This window comes from Prorops nasuta, unplaced genomic scaffold (assembly GCF_024137725.1).
Source record: "Prorops nasuta isolate Cenicafe-Biocafe unplaced genomic scaffold, Cenicafe_Pnas_1.2 PNAS00003, whole genome shotgun sequence".
Lineage (NCBI taxonomy): Eukaryota > Metazoa > Arthropoda > Insecta > Hymenoptera > Bethylidae > Prorops > Prorops nasuta.
The window spans coordinates 874,178-889,432 of NW_027116800.1; the positions used below are offsets into that span (position 1 = coordinate 874,178).

Sequence of the window (15,255 nt, forward strand, 5' to 3'; positions counted from 1 at the left end):
TCTACTACATTTATAACTTTTTTTAACGAACAAATATAAACATATTCTCTTTCAGTCTTTATTTATACAAACTTCAATAATGCAGATAATAAATAAAACCATATAATACCACAAATAAGTTAATTAATAAAAAATATGTGTATATAAGAGATATACAATAACAAACTTGTAATTTAATTGAAAAACTTTTTATTACCAAAGAAAACAAGTTCCATAGTATCATTCCAGTAGACGCAAAATGCGCGGAAAAAAATAATTTAACACAATGCCATTCTAATGTCATATTATAAAATCTACAAAATAATACTATAAACAATCGTTAGCTGCTAATACGAGGATTTATGTACAATGGTAATCTTATATTCTTCATCCGCGCGTTACACTCATTTAGAATTCATGTTGATTAATAAACATAATGATTATCAACGATTAAAACTAATAACATGGAGCGCGTGATATTTGAGCAGACTTCCAAACGTTAAAATCTAATTGTTTACAATGCTTTATAGCGTTAAAAGCCTATGTCCCCGCACTCACATAGAAAATAAATAGAAAGACAATTCTTGTGTTTCGGAATTTCTAATAATCGACGGAAATCTTAGCTCTTCCTACATTTCAACAAACACTATCAAGATAGTTAATTCACGCTCTTTTAAATAAAATAGATTTTGATATATTCTTTATAAAAACAGTATTACACAACTCCAAGAAAAATCCTTAGTGAGCATAATTATATAAGTCTCATTGCATATCTTGAAGGTTTAATCCAGTTCTTACGAAACTTTGATTCCAGTAAAGTTTGGGGGTTTCTTCAGCAGGGAATTAACGAGAAGAAAGACATACGTTATAAAGATCACAAAAAACTATATTCAGTTCAAGATGGATTAGCCTTTCTTAAATTTGAGCAAAAGAATGGCAAGTGTCAGGAAAATGCTAATCCAGATGAAAGTTGCAATGAAGCCTTCGTAGACAGTAGGATTTGAAATTGCCCAACCTCTGGCGAGCATAGCACGAATAGATTCTGTGCTCTTCGTTAGTGGTAGTACGAAACTGATATATCTCAATATAGGATGCATTCCCTCTACTGGCCAAATTATTCCACACAGCATCACTATTGGTAAGAATGAACCCATTGCTACATATGTGGCACTTCTCTCATTTTCGCAGAAACAGGCGATTACAAACCCTATAATAAAATTTCATTAGTTATTACAACACTTATTTATATTAAATGTTTCATGTATATTCATTTGCATGTTTCTTATACTTGCTTCCTAATTTCTCCACTTATGTGTTTTACACTTAATTGTATAAAACATACAAACATTTCATTTTATTTAATTTATAACATTTTTTAGTCGCATAATTAAATTAAATAAATATCACTTTAATATTTTATGAAATTTTCTTATAAACTTGGAAATTATTATAAAATAAATAGTTTGTTTTCAATCACATTCCTTTTAACCAAGCAATTTTAGGAAGTACTTACCAAAACACATTCCACATAATCCCGTCAGGATAATGAGCACCGTTACCCAGGCAAGATCTCCCTCACAGGTGATTTTAAATACAGCAAATGCAAAGATTAAAACCATCACAGTTTGCCCAGTCATCACTACAAATTGGGTCACTACTTGACCGAAAAGAATTTCTGGTCCAGTTACGCCTGTGCGATAAAAAACATTAATAATATACATTATATTTTATAATATAATTTAATCTGTTTCACTTATTTAATAACACAAAAGCTTACATACCTGATACTAAACTCCTCTCTAACAAACCCTCATTTCTCTCTAACAACATGGCTCCTGAGGTTAAAGCGACAGATAGGAAGAAAATGATTCTAAAATTCACACAACGACAAAATGACAACAATGGTAAAGATAGCATGTTATGTGTTACTTTTCTCAAACTTACGTTAAAATAATACCCGGTGCAGCAAAGTCTGTGAAATTAGGCTCTTTTGGTCCATAAATTGGTGTCCTGAACTAAAACCCATTTTTTTTCAATTAAAAATGATTCCTCATTAACTGATCCCAATTGAAAAACTTACATCCAGTGGTATGTTAGTTAATTTCTCGCTGTAGTTGCAGGACACGGTTACGTCTCTAGCAAAATCTTGATATGAATATAAAAGATCTCTTTGTAACAGTTGTCCTATTTGCTGATCTGCAAATAAAAATGTCAATTTTACTCTTTATTAATTATTACTAGGCTTTGTTCAATTATTTGTTTTTATTCATTTTACAATATTTCTGAGAAAAAAAATGTATCATGGAACATTTAATTAAGAAATTGTTACAGCAATCTTAGTACTATAGTTGTTAAATATACAACGATTTTTAATATCTCTCAACAATATGTAGAAGCATTACATCAAAAATATATGTACAAAAAAAAAAAAATTAAAACCTACTTGACATATCCATAGCTACGTTCATATCAGCATACATGACGCTCCATTCATCGACATCTTTGCCCTGTTCGATTCTGGCCATAAGACTTTCCGAGTAATTTGACGGGAATTGTATGGATGCCCATGCCCAGCCTCTCTGAACAGCTTCAGTCGCATCATCGATATCGTCGCAAGGCAAATAAATCACTTTTCGTTTCTGCAGATGATGCAGGAATCGACAGCTCAACATCGTAAAGTCACACCCGGTAGTTGGGATGCAAGGGGTCATGCTGTTATTCAATTCATTATTGACGATGGCTAATTTCAAGTCCACTGGATCCTTCCCGATGGACAAACAGAAGAGTATGATCTGTACAACCGGTAGTCCAATTATGAATGCCATTATTCCCACGTTTCGCCACATCCACAGGAAATTCTTCCAGATCAGAGCCTTCATGTGCTGTGGATCCAACATTTTAAAGTTGTTCGATCCCTTCTCTTCCGGTGGTAAATCGGGTACCTGAGACATATTTTAGGAAAATAAGTATCAGTTTGTCCACTGAAAAATTATGATGAGACGATAAACACTCACATTTCCATCGTCGTTAACAGCTATACTCCTTCTACGACTAGATATACTAACATTGTCCCCGAACTCTCCGCTCATTTCATCGTCAACGTCCTGAAATAACGACCATTGTAGATTGTGCAAAAGTTTTTAAATAAGTAATAAGAATGAATTAATAATATTAAGAAAATGAATGTTGTGTATTGTTGAACAATCTACTTCAAATTAAGAGTACAAATGGAGTTTTCGGTAAGACATTTAAAAGGATAAGTGACATTTTACAATGAGCCAATCTAAGAGGTATCGTTGAAGAGCAAAAAAATTTAATTACAGCTTCGGGAGGTACACCAGTAACACTACTCAATATACTGCTCCGCCTTCTAAGGCCCATATTCTGTCGTTTACTGAGTTTTAGGAAAACGTCCTCGAGAGTATCCAACCGATGCATATCCATGAGTCTCCTAGGGGATTCTTCAGCGAGGAATTTTCCACCTCTCATGAGCCCAATGATTCCTGCTTGCCTCGTTTCTTCGATGTAATGTGTTGTTATGATGATGGTCTTTTGGCCACCTTTTGTGATGTGGACCAAATGGTCCCAAATGCTCTGACGTAGCACAGGATCGACTCCAACAGTTGGCTCGTCCAAAATCAGCAATTCTGGATCAGCTAGCAATGCTGCAGCGAAAGAAACTCGCCTCTGCTGACCCCCCGATAAATTCTTCACAAAACGATTCTCCGATGGCAATTGAAGAAACTGAAACCAACAGTCATGAGTTAAAAATAATGTGAAATGTTTCTCAGTAAAATTTATAACTACTATTTGTCTTAAGACATTGAGATCTTCTATGATGCTATAGAGTTAAAAATGGGATCACCTTGAGAAGAAATTCCAGTTTTTCGTCGACTTTCTCGGTCGACATCCCAGCACACCAGCCAAAATAAATGAAGGTCTCCCTGATGGAGAACTCCCCATAAAGAGCAATTTCTTGCGGCATATAACCAACCCTTGGTCCAGGCACTCCGGAACCTTTCGAACCAGGTCTGCCTCCTAAAACCCATATTTCTCCTGAATTTAGACGTCTGCGACCAACGATGCAAGACAGCAGGGTAGTTTTTCCACAGCCACTGGCACCCAACAGTCCGTAACTAAACGAACAAAATCATTCAAAATTAAAATAATGCAATAAGAAATACAATAGGTAATTATTAATAAAAAACTTTATAAATTAATTAAGTCGAATTAATACCATAGTCTGTGTCTAAATCTAAAATAATAACAACAAATTAGACATTATCTATAACCTTGGTGCGACGTAAAGTCATTAGAAAGAGTTGAGAATATTGAAATGGAATTGAAAATAAAAAGAAGCAGACGAACTTCTTAATGGATCGTGTTATGTTCAAAGGAGGCTTTGAATAAATGCCATTTGTTAAGTTGAAAACTGGATTACACGCTGTCTAACATACACAACTATATACAATAATAGAATCTAATTACGAAGAAAAAGGTATCTCGGTATATTTAAATGTATTTTTGTACTCTTAATGAATTATTCACGTCAGACCTGAAAGAATCTTATTTATTGTGATATCAATAATCCCTGACGCTAAATAGCCAAAGCGAAACTACTCGCTTGTGTTATTGACAGAATGACAAGTTTTTTTTGCTCTTTCTTGTTCCTTTTTACCTTTTATGAATTCAGTCCTTGTACCAGAAATGTAACGATTAGTTTGGTGACAGCGCGTCTTCGTATTGGGAAGGAAGAGAAAGTATAATAATTGAAGGATATAGGATTTGCGGAATTTGTAAAATCACTGGTTTTATGTGAGAAATCAATATATATATATATATATATATTGAATGTGAAATAAATGCTTATGTGAATCCAAGCTAGAGATATTTAAAAATATTGTTGCAAGAGAAAACAAAAAAAAGTAATGATTAATTGACATTCCAGAGAAATTAAGATCCAGTTAAAAAAGTTGTCTCTAGTTCTTTCTTCTACATGAGATGCATGCTGGAGACACTGAGGCTTTAATAGTCAAGTTGGTTAGGACTTTTTTACAATGTTCGTAACTTTAAATTGAAGGAGATAAAAAATATAATTGATGTTCCGGGCGGATAGGTAATGTGTGGACAAACTCATCGTATTATATTTTTTGATTTACAAAGTTCAAGGGCTGCTGGCAGTTTTTTGCCCGCATATACAATTGCTAAGCAAGAAGAGGCTGAACTCTAAGGTCACAGGCTTGGCTCGAATGCAAAATTAGCATGACAAATCATCGGTATAATTAATCTGACTGCTTGGTACTTGTTGCTTGTATACATATATATATATATATATATATACCTTACTTGCTCGCTTACTCAGAATTCAATTTACAGATTCAATGTTTCCTCTTGTCACTATCGAGATAAGTATTTCAAGGAATTCGGAAAAAGCAACAAGAATCATTCTTGCAATTATTTAGAGAATCATTATCGATAAATGATATATTTTAGAAATTCCAATTGAATTTTTAAATTAATATACAAACAACCTGAGGTGGAGCTAAAAACCAATTTTCATAAAAACTTTATAAGCTGAAAAGTGGTATATTATATAATATATGTATATAATCAATAATAATTTTAATTAATTAACATTGAAACTACTATTGAGGGGTCAACTGAAAATTTTAAATGTAAATACATTTATATAACAAATTTAACAGTATTTTTAGTGTTAAACTCTCCCTCTATCATGAATTACAAACGCTGCTAAACTATAAAAAGAACTCAAAAATTGTGTGTGTGTGTGTCGCTAATGAAATTTCCACTTTTCTGCCAATTAACAATTAGGTAATAACTCAGTATAATTATTATTCAATTTTGTTTATTTGTTAAGATAATATTGTAACGTAATGATTTATTCTGGTGTTTCGAAGCACAGCACACATGTATAATTAAAAATATCACATTCTTTGCAGTAAGTAAGCATAAAATGCAGTGGAATTTGTAATAAGACTGAAAAAAAAATAATACATTTAAAAGAATATAATAACTTGTGTGACAAGACCTTATCGACACGTGTGTGTTCAGAGTTATGCGTGTAGCTTGTAATAATTATACTATCTCAAGAACACACAGTCACTTAATAATGAAATTATAATTTTATAGATAATATTTAACGAGATTTTATGAAAAAAATTATTTAATTTAATAACGTTCCATTTGTAAGTTAAAAATATGAAGATATAATTATAAGATTGACGAAATACACATGTTTAGACTAAAACAAATGGAAAAAAGATGTTAATAGAATATGTGCTACTTACATGGTGCCCTTGGGCACAGTCATGTTAAGGCCATCCAATATTACATTAGGATTGCTCTTTGGGCCATATTTTTTAAATGCTCGCCTAACGCATACTGCCTGCCTTCTCCTGGTGTCTAAAGTTGAATTTTGCGTTTGAAATTGGGCCCTCCTCGTCTTCAGCTCCAAGGAAGCCGTAGCCACTGTGGCTACTGGTGGACTGGCTGAACTTTCCATTCCTGTGCAACAAATTATTTCATTAATCATCATACATTTAAACTAATTAATCAAAAATATTTTTTTATTATCTCATTTTTTCACAGGTCTAATAAATTACGAGAAGAAACTGCTCAACCTTTTGAGTGCATTTCCGCTCCGGTGGATAAGCGCGATAAATTAAAATTAATTTTTCGTGCATCAAAATATCCCCCAAAAAGTAAAACCTGATTTTTTAATTTATCCACATTAGAATTTTTTCCCTTTTTTATCCAGACATTCCCACACGAAGAATTTCCATATTCTTCTGCAAAACGGAAGAAAACCTCATGACTCTCTTATATTACGAAATACATATTTTTCTCAGCGAAAACATTGCACAAGACCTAATTTATATAATATCCATCCTCTTTTCTAATCCAATTCGTTCCCTGTAATTCGGTCATTTCGCGTTTCATTATTCTTCGATGTGGTAATAATAATATTATATTATAGAATATCTTATAAAATTACAATAACAATAATAATAATAAGCATGTTCATGCTTCCTATCAAAAAATTCACGTTTACTGCAAAAACCAATGAACTATAATATTACACATATAGCTACGCGTATAAGATTTTAAGCTTTATTTAACTAATTGAAATAGACAGATTTATAAAATATAAAACTCATTTGCAAAACATAAAAATGTAGTGAATATCGAAGGAGATGTTGCTTCCAAGATAAAAGATCATTTTAAAAATGTTGAACGAGAGTCAGAGAATAGAAATGGGGAGGGGAGAGAAAGGTAAAAGTATAATTGAATGCAATATAAAAGGGAACCATGGCTGATCTCAGTGGCACGTAGACTTTGCATTATACGGGGTAATACTCTTATAATGAAACCATTAATACAGTGATTGCCAAATGCTGCCTGTTTAATGATTCGATCTTTCAAATCCGGCCCGTTGTTGCATAGCATGACGCAATAGCTGATAAATCATTTTTAGAACTAATTTTTATCCTAAACTTTACCCTTTCAAAATAAAATATATTGATTCGATTAAAACTTAGACTATTACTGAATTAATACACGAAAAAGCTTTGTTATTGATATTATTATTATTGTAAAAATCCCGATGAACGCAATTAAGGACACGCATGCTGGTCGATCCGATACCAGCTGCTCAGTATCTCATAATTTGCCATTGGTGACGTAAGAAGCGTTACGTTGCCGCAGACTCTCACCTATCTCACCGGAGTAGTGTCGGCTTTCGGCCGTCCGCATCGCACAATCGCCTCCCAATACTCATCTCATTTGTCACGCCACATTCTACATATACTTTCAAAAACTTTTGACAATACCCCCTCGCTTTCTCTATATTATACAATAAAGCTATGAAGAGCAATAACAAATCTCACGTATACATAAACATTTTAAGAATGTGATTTTATCCCTACTCCAATTATTTCTTAGAAACCTAATAAGCTTTGGAGAATAAAATATTGATAGAGAGAAAAGAGGAAAGAAAAAATAATTATAGTAAAAAAAAAGTACAATATTGAAGCAAATAAGAAAAATTCATTAAATAGATTGAAGTTTTTGATTGTAGTTAGTTTCATATTAGGTGCACTGCTGCAATAAGTTAGAATGAGAATACTTTTCTTATTTCAACTAGCAGCTCAACATTGCAGTGAAAACAAAGGTATCTTGCATTAACCATTAATGGAGTAACTGGCAACCGCTAAATCGATTTGTTGTAAATAATAAAGCCTTTAAATTTTTTGTGGCGAATGTTTAATGGTTTTAATTTTTTCTAAGATTTAATATTGTTTATATTACTTTTTCTCTTGTAAGTTTGAGGAAGCGATAATTTTTTTAGTATTTTCGGTAAGAGTTGTGTCAATAGACGGACGAGATCCGACAGTTTAAAGGCTTAGAGAGTGAAATCTTACTCATCCATGAGAAACGAATAGTTTATTAGTCCCGGTGAATTCTAAGCAAGTCGGATCTGACCAAACGTTTCACAAGTCCTAAATCCCTTAGAGGAATTGCTGCCTTTTTATCTTTCCATTTCGAAAATCGTGATTACATAAGTACTTCATCGATTGATATATTCGAAAATTTCAAAAATACCTTCAGCATATCTTGCCTGTAAAATATTCTAAATTATGATTTATTTGGTTCCAGAGTTGCACAAATAATACATTTTAACATAAAAATATAACTATAGTAAATAGTACCTTTTTTTAACATTATTTTCATTGATGACAATTAAAAAATTTTAGTAGAATAAGCAGATGAAGATTTAAGTACCCTATACAAATATTGATTTTACTAAATTTGACATATTTTCATATTATTCCACTAATGGTTTTTTGTGTATTCTACAGGAATTTCACTCGTTCAGAGAAAAATTTCGATACAAAAGAAATGAAAGAAACCACAGAAGAATCATTAGATAATTATAATGGAAGGATTTAATTATAAGAATTTCATAGGTTGATTTTTTAATATATTTTTGACGATTCGACTGTACGTTAAGCAAAGAACAGAAAAAACATATTATCTCAGCAAATAAAAGAAGGTTAAATTCTTTATGAACTGTGTTTCACGTGCAAACGTGTATAAAAGCAGTTGAGACCAGCGTGATTACTAAAGTCGAACAGACAAAATGTTTTCTTGGTTACCCGAGTACCCGACCTAAATTATCCTCCAAATTGTAAACAATTCCTTGCGCAATTCAATTTACGATAATCGGTGCGTCTTATGCAACTGAATGATCGGTCCAATAATTTTAATAATAAACAATTGCTTCGTATTGATGTTTTTTGTCAGAAGGCCTCTACAGGTTTCTCGAATGAAAACTTAACTATTAATTGTATAATTTTTACAAAATATTATCGATAAAAGATAGATATTACTGTTTTTGTCATATTTTGGAAATATTTGTCAACAAACCAGTGAAAGTTATCTGAGATTTTAAGGCTAAATATTCAAATTTCCTTCCCTACTCATGTCATTGAAAGAAAAGTATAAGAAGCACAGATATACAGATTACATAATTTTCTTACAGTCAGATAGTGTAATTTAGATGAGGGAGGGATGCTTAAAAAAATACTCTGATTATTTCTTAATCCTGCATATAGTTTAAGAGTAATTAGCAATTTAAATTTCCTGAGTATACTGACTTACAAACGCTTAAAATAATAAGTTACAGGATCAGATTGGTTAATTTAAAAAATTTTGTTTCTTAAAATACCTATCCCTATCGAAATTTCCCTCTTTGATAGTCAACCAGGCATCCTGAATATTATATGATGTATTGTAGAGTAATATTTTTGCATGAATAGAAGACGTATAATGAAGGACGAATTCTTGTATTTTTATCGATAGTGAAGAAGACAAAAAAGGAGTGGAGAAAATTGTTACAGAAATATATATACATACACTGCACAATAGTGTGTATTAATTTAAATGAATAAATTTATTGCATTGTAGCGAACAGACGGTAGCAAGCAGCAGAGCAAGTCCATTGAGAAGAAACGTTGCTTTACGTTTGCGTGAGAGTATCGAAAGAAAATGAAAGTGATTAGAGACCTTTGCTGCCTTGAAGCGCAACATCTTTCAGATATTACTTATAATATAATCTGGCGATCGCTCTTCTCCCCACTCCTTCATTATACTCATCTGGTCCCTTGAACGAAACTACGCGTTGACCTCGCTTATTTACATAATTATATAACGTATTCTCAAAAATAAATCCTGTCCGTTCATTCGTTCGGCGCGGTTCCTTTCCTTTTAGTTAAAGCGAGACAGTAAATGGAATGAGACGCCCCCCCATCCCCCATCCCCCATCCCCCATCTTGAGGAATATTTAAAAACTTCCACGCTTAAACTCAAATTCGCTCAATTCTGCTCAATTAGTTTTCAATTTAGCGACGACATCTTCTTTATGTAAAGAGGAAAGCGATCGTGCATAACCTCAAGGAACAATTAATCCCCGTTTCCTAAACAGCAGACCTAACTTTTCTACGTAAAGAGAAAAGCGGTTGGATGCAATTTTAAAGGTACTAGCTCTTTTATATTGCCATAAAGCAATACAAACAATTATTTTCTTTTTCAAATCAAATTAAACCGCAAGCAACGATGTAATTTGCCATAATTTACATAATTGTTAATTTTTTTGTGAAGAAAGTGATGGAAAAATGACTCAATCGCTATTTTTCAAAAACAAACAAAATTTTCGCAGTTCTCAAAACGTTCTAAATTTTGTCTTCAATGTCATTTTCGTGGGAGCAAGCTAAATCTCGCCTGACGAATGTATATTTTTTATTTTACAGTTTTTTAATTATTTCAATAAAGAAAATTCGATTTGATATAAATGATCATTTGTTACTTTTAACTATAAGATAATAAGTCGATAAGTTTCTTTCTAAAATAAAGGAGACTTCTGGCATCATCGCGAATATGGCCTCACTAGCTTGCATAATTATTTTATTCTCAAAAACAAATCTCGCTCGTTCGGTCTCAGCTAGAGTGGAAAGTTTGTAATATACACGCGTGGCGATTACATCAATCGGGATTGCGAGCTATAACGCACACGTAATTGGCAATAAGCGTTGGCCGATATTCCCGGCTAAGCAAAAAGACAAGCGGACTCGTCTTGATGGAGCAAAAAATCGTCATCCTTGCATTAGACCATCGAGATAACTGGAAAATCGAATCGATGTCCAGCGTTCGATTCATTTGTCACCATATATGATTTTAATTTCCATTTCCGTTTTCATTGGCGCGAGTGGATTCCAGGAAGCCTTCTGAAACGATGACGTATGAGAAAATCGCTGAATTGTCCATAAGCGCGAAAACTCAGTTGCGTTATTTCCTCCCATTTAACCGACTAAGAGCGAAAATCTGATTCATGACTGTCGGCCAGAGTGCGTTAGCGCTTTCACCTTTCAACGGATTCGAATACGTTGTCATTCTTGCTAAACACCGCTCACATCATTTCCATCCTTTTCCAAACCTGCGTTATTATTATATACCACCGATGTTTGCAACTTGTTAATTTATTATTAATTTATAGTTTAAAGTGCTTCAAACATTTCTTTATTTGTCTTTATCAAGAATTAATTTGTATGTTTGTTAGATATTGTTTGAATAACTTCTATCGACATTTGACAAACCTGCGTTAAAATTGAATTACAATTACTGATTTTTCAATTTGGTAATGTATTATTTATTTATCGCTTTAACAAAATTTTTCATACTCGTCTGTTAAGAATAATATATATTTTTCTATTATACATATCGTGTTCAAATAATCTCCCTCGTACACCAAATACATCTTAACTAACACGGATCCTATTAATTATTGCAAACGCTCAATTTATTAATTTAATTCACTTATTATTACATACAATCAAACTACGCTGTCATTCTTGCTAATCGCTCGCATTATTTCCATAGTTTTCTAAACTCAATTTAACTCACATCAATCATATCGATTTTTTAAGCTATCAACTTATGATTTAGCATTTGCTTATATCGTTATGTTATACATGCAACAAAATACATTGTCATTGTAGCTAATCGGTCACATAATTTCCATTGTTTTCCAAGCTCGAACCTATCCTACAAACATCTTCGAATTTATTAATTTAGTATATACATATATCATTTTCTTACTATTACGCCTGAAACAAATTATGTTGTTTTTTTGCTGTTAAATTTAATCAATATAAATTCTTCAATTACTTTTTTTAAATGTCATTGAAAACACTATCTCGTCTTTCTAATATTTGCTGAATCTATTTTTTTAATTCTTTCGTTCAGTCAACTTCTTTCGTTTACCATCGGTGTAAAATTTATAACCATTGAATATTAATAATTAAAATCAATCTAGATTCATGGAATCCTTATAAGTTTTTCAAACAAGACTTAATGATTATGTGCATATTATGGATTTTCTAATGTGTCATCGGCTGTAGACTTGATCTTTCCAGGAACCACTTATTTTTTCCATGTCCTTGTAGTTTTACGGGTTTAAAGACCAAAAGTTAAAGATTTCAATGATCTCGACTGGACGCATTATTATTTCTGTCAAGTTATCATAAAAAAAAAACGAAATCTTATATCTTATTTTCAATGAAAGGTCATATGTTTCTAATATAACATACCAGCCACACAATCAGGACTATGTCTATCCCAAAAGAAAGAAAATTGTTAATGCAAACTTAATGTCAAAACTATTTATATTTTAAACTGAAACAATTATTTTGAGATGGTGAATCTAAATCTCAATGTTTAATGTACAATTAAAAAATAATTTTAATATTAATATAAACACTAAAAATACTGTAAAAACGATCAAAATTGCAATCATCGTTTAAAATAGCTATTGCAGAATACATATATTGGTGGAATTTTATTTCAATTATTTGCTTTCAAGTGAAAATTTTTGTTTGTATTTAGTTTCAGTTGCCGCCATCAGGTTTTTAATACAAATCTCAATTCATCGATCCTTGAGAAAAGAGAGCTAAAATTATCTACTTATAGTCAGACAGATATTTTGATTTATTTTTAATTTATAAGCAGTCCTTTTAATTGAGAAACTTCCAAAGTCCACTGATTCATTTTTGTAAAAATACCGCAAAACCTGTTTATAAATTTGTTTCCTTAAAATGAAATAAATCCTCTTATTATTTCCATAGTTAAATTAGACCATTAAAACACTAGTAAACTTGCTTCAACAGTTAATAGGACACGAATTCTATATTAAAATATTACGTTACATCAAAATATTACTAAATTATTTTATACTACCTTATTTCTTAAAAAATCTAGCACGGTTCTAATTATTTCAGATTTGCAACATGCCCGAATAGAACGGTATGCATCCTACTTAGGAGAGAATGACCTTACGTAAAAATTAACAACTTAGGCCTTTCAACGCACTCTATCCTAGTTAGATAAGTAACAATAAGAACTAACCCGTTCAGCAGGTGGTCCAGCACTACTGTCTTCCTGGAGAAAGAGCAAAGTAAGAAGAGAGTGAAAACTGTGTCGTTGATGAAGAAACAGCAACAGAGCAAGCACTCCAGACAATATAAATATATCACAGTGTCACTGATAAAAACAGGGGAGAAATAATATCAATCGATTCAAACCAACCTTCCCCAAGCACTGTTTCTCACTGCTACCAGCAGGAGCCCCATAACAAAACAGCACAAAAGATCACTCACAATGTAAGACACAGAAAAACTTGACAATCTTTCTGAAAGATTAAGGAAAATGCTGATTTTGCCCAATGAACAAAATTGACAGAAATTTCACTCCTGATGAAGTTTGAGGTAGATATGGATAAAGGTGGAAGAAAGGTGTGGAGGGGAGAAGGTGCGAGAGATGGAAGGAGAACATACACACACACATACGTAGTTCTATTAGCTGTGCAGGACACGTTTAGTATACGTTATATATGTATATATATATATAGGATGTAGGAGTATGTCGATCGTGTTTGTATAGAGAAGCAAATTGTCGAGTGCCTCGGCGAGCGTCTCTCCTGGTCCTCGACAACTTTTCTCTCCTCTGTGCAACCTCTGACTGCCACCTGAGAACTGGTTCGACTGTTGGTTGGCTCGTTCGTTCCTTCGACAGCTCGTTCGTTGGTTCTCTGTGGACTCTGTGGCGTCCCACTCGCCACCGGCTTCTCATTCTCGTGCGCTTTTTCCACCACTTTACTTTCCTCAACTCGTTCTCTTGTGTAATCCGCACCAAGCAGCCAGCACCTCCTGCACCCACCACCATCCAATCAAACTTAAACTGGATTTTCCTTCCCATTGGCCACGCGCTTTCATTCAAAACTCAATGTCCTTTTACTTTCTTCTCGCTCTTTCTCACTGCGCTTCTTCTCTTCAACTGTAATTTTCTCACTTTTTACGCTGTCAGCTTGTACAAAAAATAAACACGACGAACAAGCGCTTAAAATTCTTCATTTTTCCACTTTTCGATGTTTGATGTCTCATGCTAAACGCAGAAATGTTTAAAGATATATCATTTATAGTTGCATGAGACGTTAGTTGTGAGGTTAGGACCGATACCATTCTTTTGTACGATAGATCCTTCCGATGTAAGTGTCAGAAACGTTTCTAAAACGTGCGCGAAATCAATTTGACACGTGTTTCCAATGTGGATTTTTCTCTCCTAGGAATCGTGTTTTCTTTGCAATTATTGGACAATGTTGCGAGCCGATGAATTTTCTTCAAACCTTTTTGAAAAATAATTAGCTTTCCTGACTGATCGGATATTCGCAATATTAAACTATATAGGTAGCTGTGAGATGGTAAAAATCGATAATAAATATTTGGTTGCAGGTTTTTCATTAGCTTCGTATCGCTTACTTACAGCTAATAAGAGTAAATTGTATATATTGTCTTAAGTGTCTCACCTTTGAGAATCAATTCTTCTACAACTGGAATCTACTTAGAATTTTTCAACGAGCCTCGGCGTTATCAAGTTGAAATATTAACTACTATTAAGAAGTCAACTTTTCAGCCTTTGTACCCAGTTTTTTCCGAATTTATTGAATACAATTTAACGGAGACTAATTGCGGATGAATGAGTGGATATTTCTGAGGAGTTTCATAATCCTTTTTAAGTATCACGAAGACTCCTATCTTTTTCATACAAAAATGGCAAATATTAATCCTGAACATTTGACTTTGTAGATTTCCTTTTCTCTTCCGTATGATAAAAAGTGATTTACCATGATCCGACAAAACCTCAGAT

At 32.8% G+C, this 15,255-nt stretch overlaps 1 protein-coding gene across 1 annotated transcript; it reads right to left on the bottom strand.

The window, feature by feature from the left end:
- Positions 1 to 172: 172 nt before the first annotated feature.
- osy (oskyddad) lies at positions 173 to 14,158 on the bottom strand. The gene is made up of 11 exons (XM_066747686.1): positions 13,459 to 14,158; positions 6,288 to 6,504; positions 3,845 to 4,115; positions 3,301 to 3,723; positions 2,994 to 3,083; positions 2,423 to 2,921; positions 2,060 to 2,175; positions 1,924 to 1,994; positions 1,761 to 1,849; positions 1,493 to 1,669; positions 173 to 1,186 (listed from the first exon to the last, which is right to left on the bottom strand). Exons 2-11 carry the CDS (start codon positions 6,500 to 6,502, stop codon positions 885 to 887), a joined length of 2,253 nt encoding a protein of 750 aa, XP_066603783.1. The 5' UTR covers positions 6,503 to 6,504; positions 13,459 to 14,158; the 3' UTR covers positions 173 to 884.
- Positions 14,159 to 15,255: the final 1,097 nt, after the last annotated feature.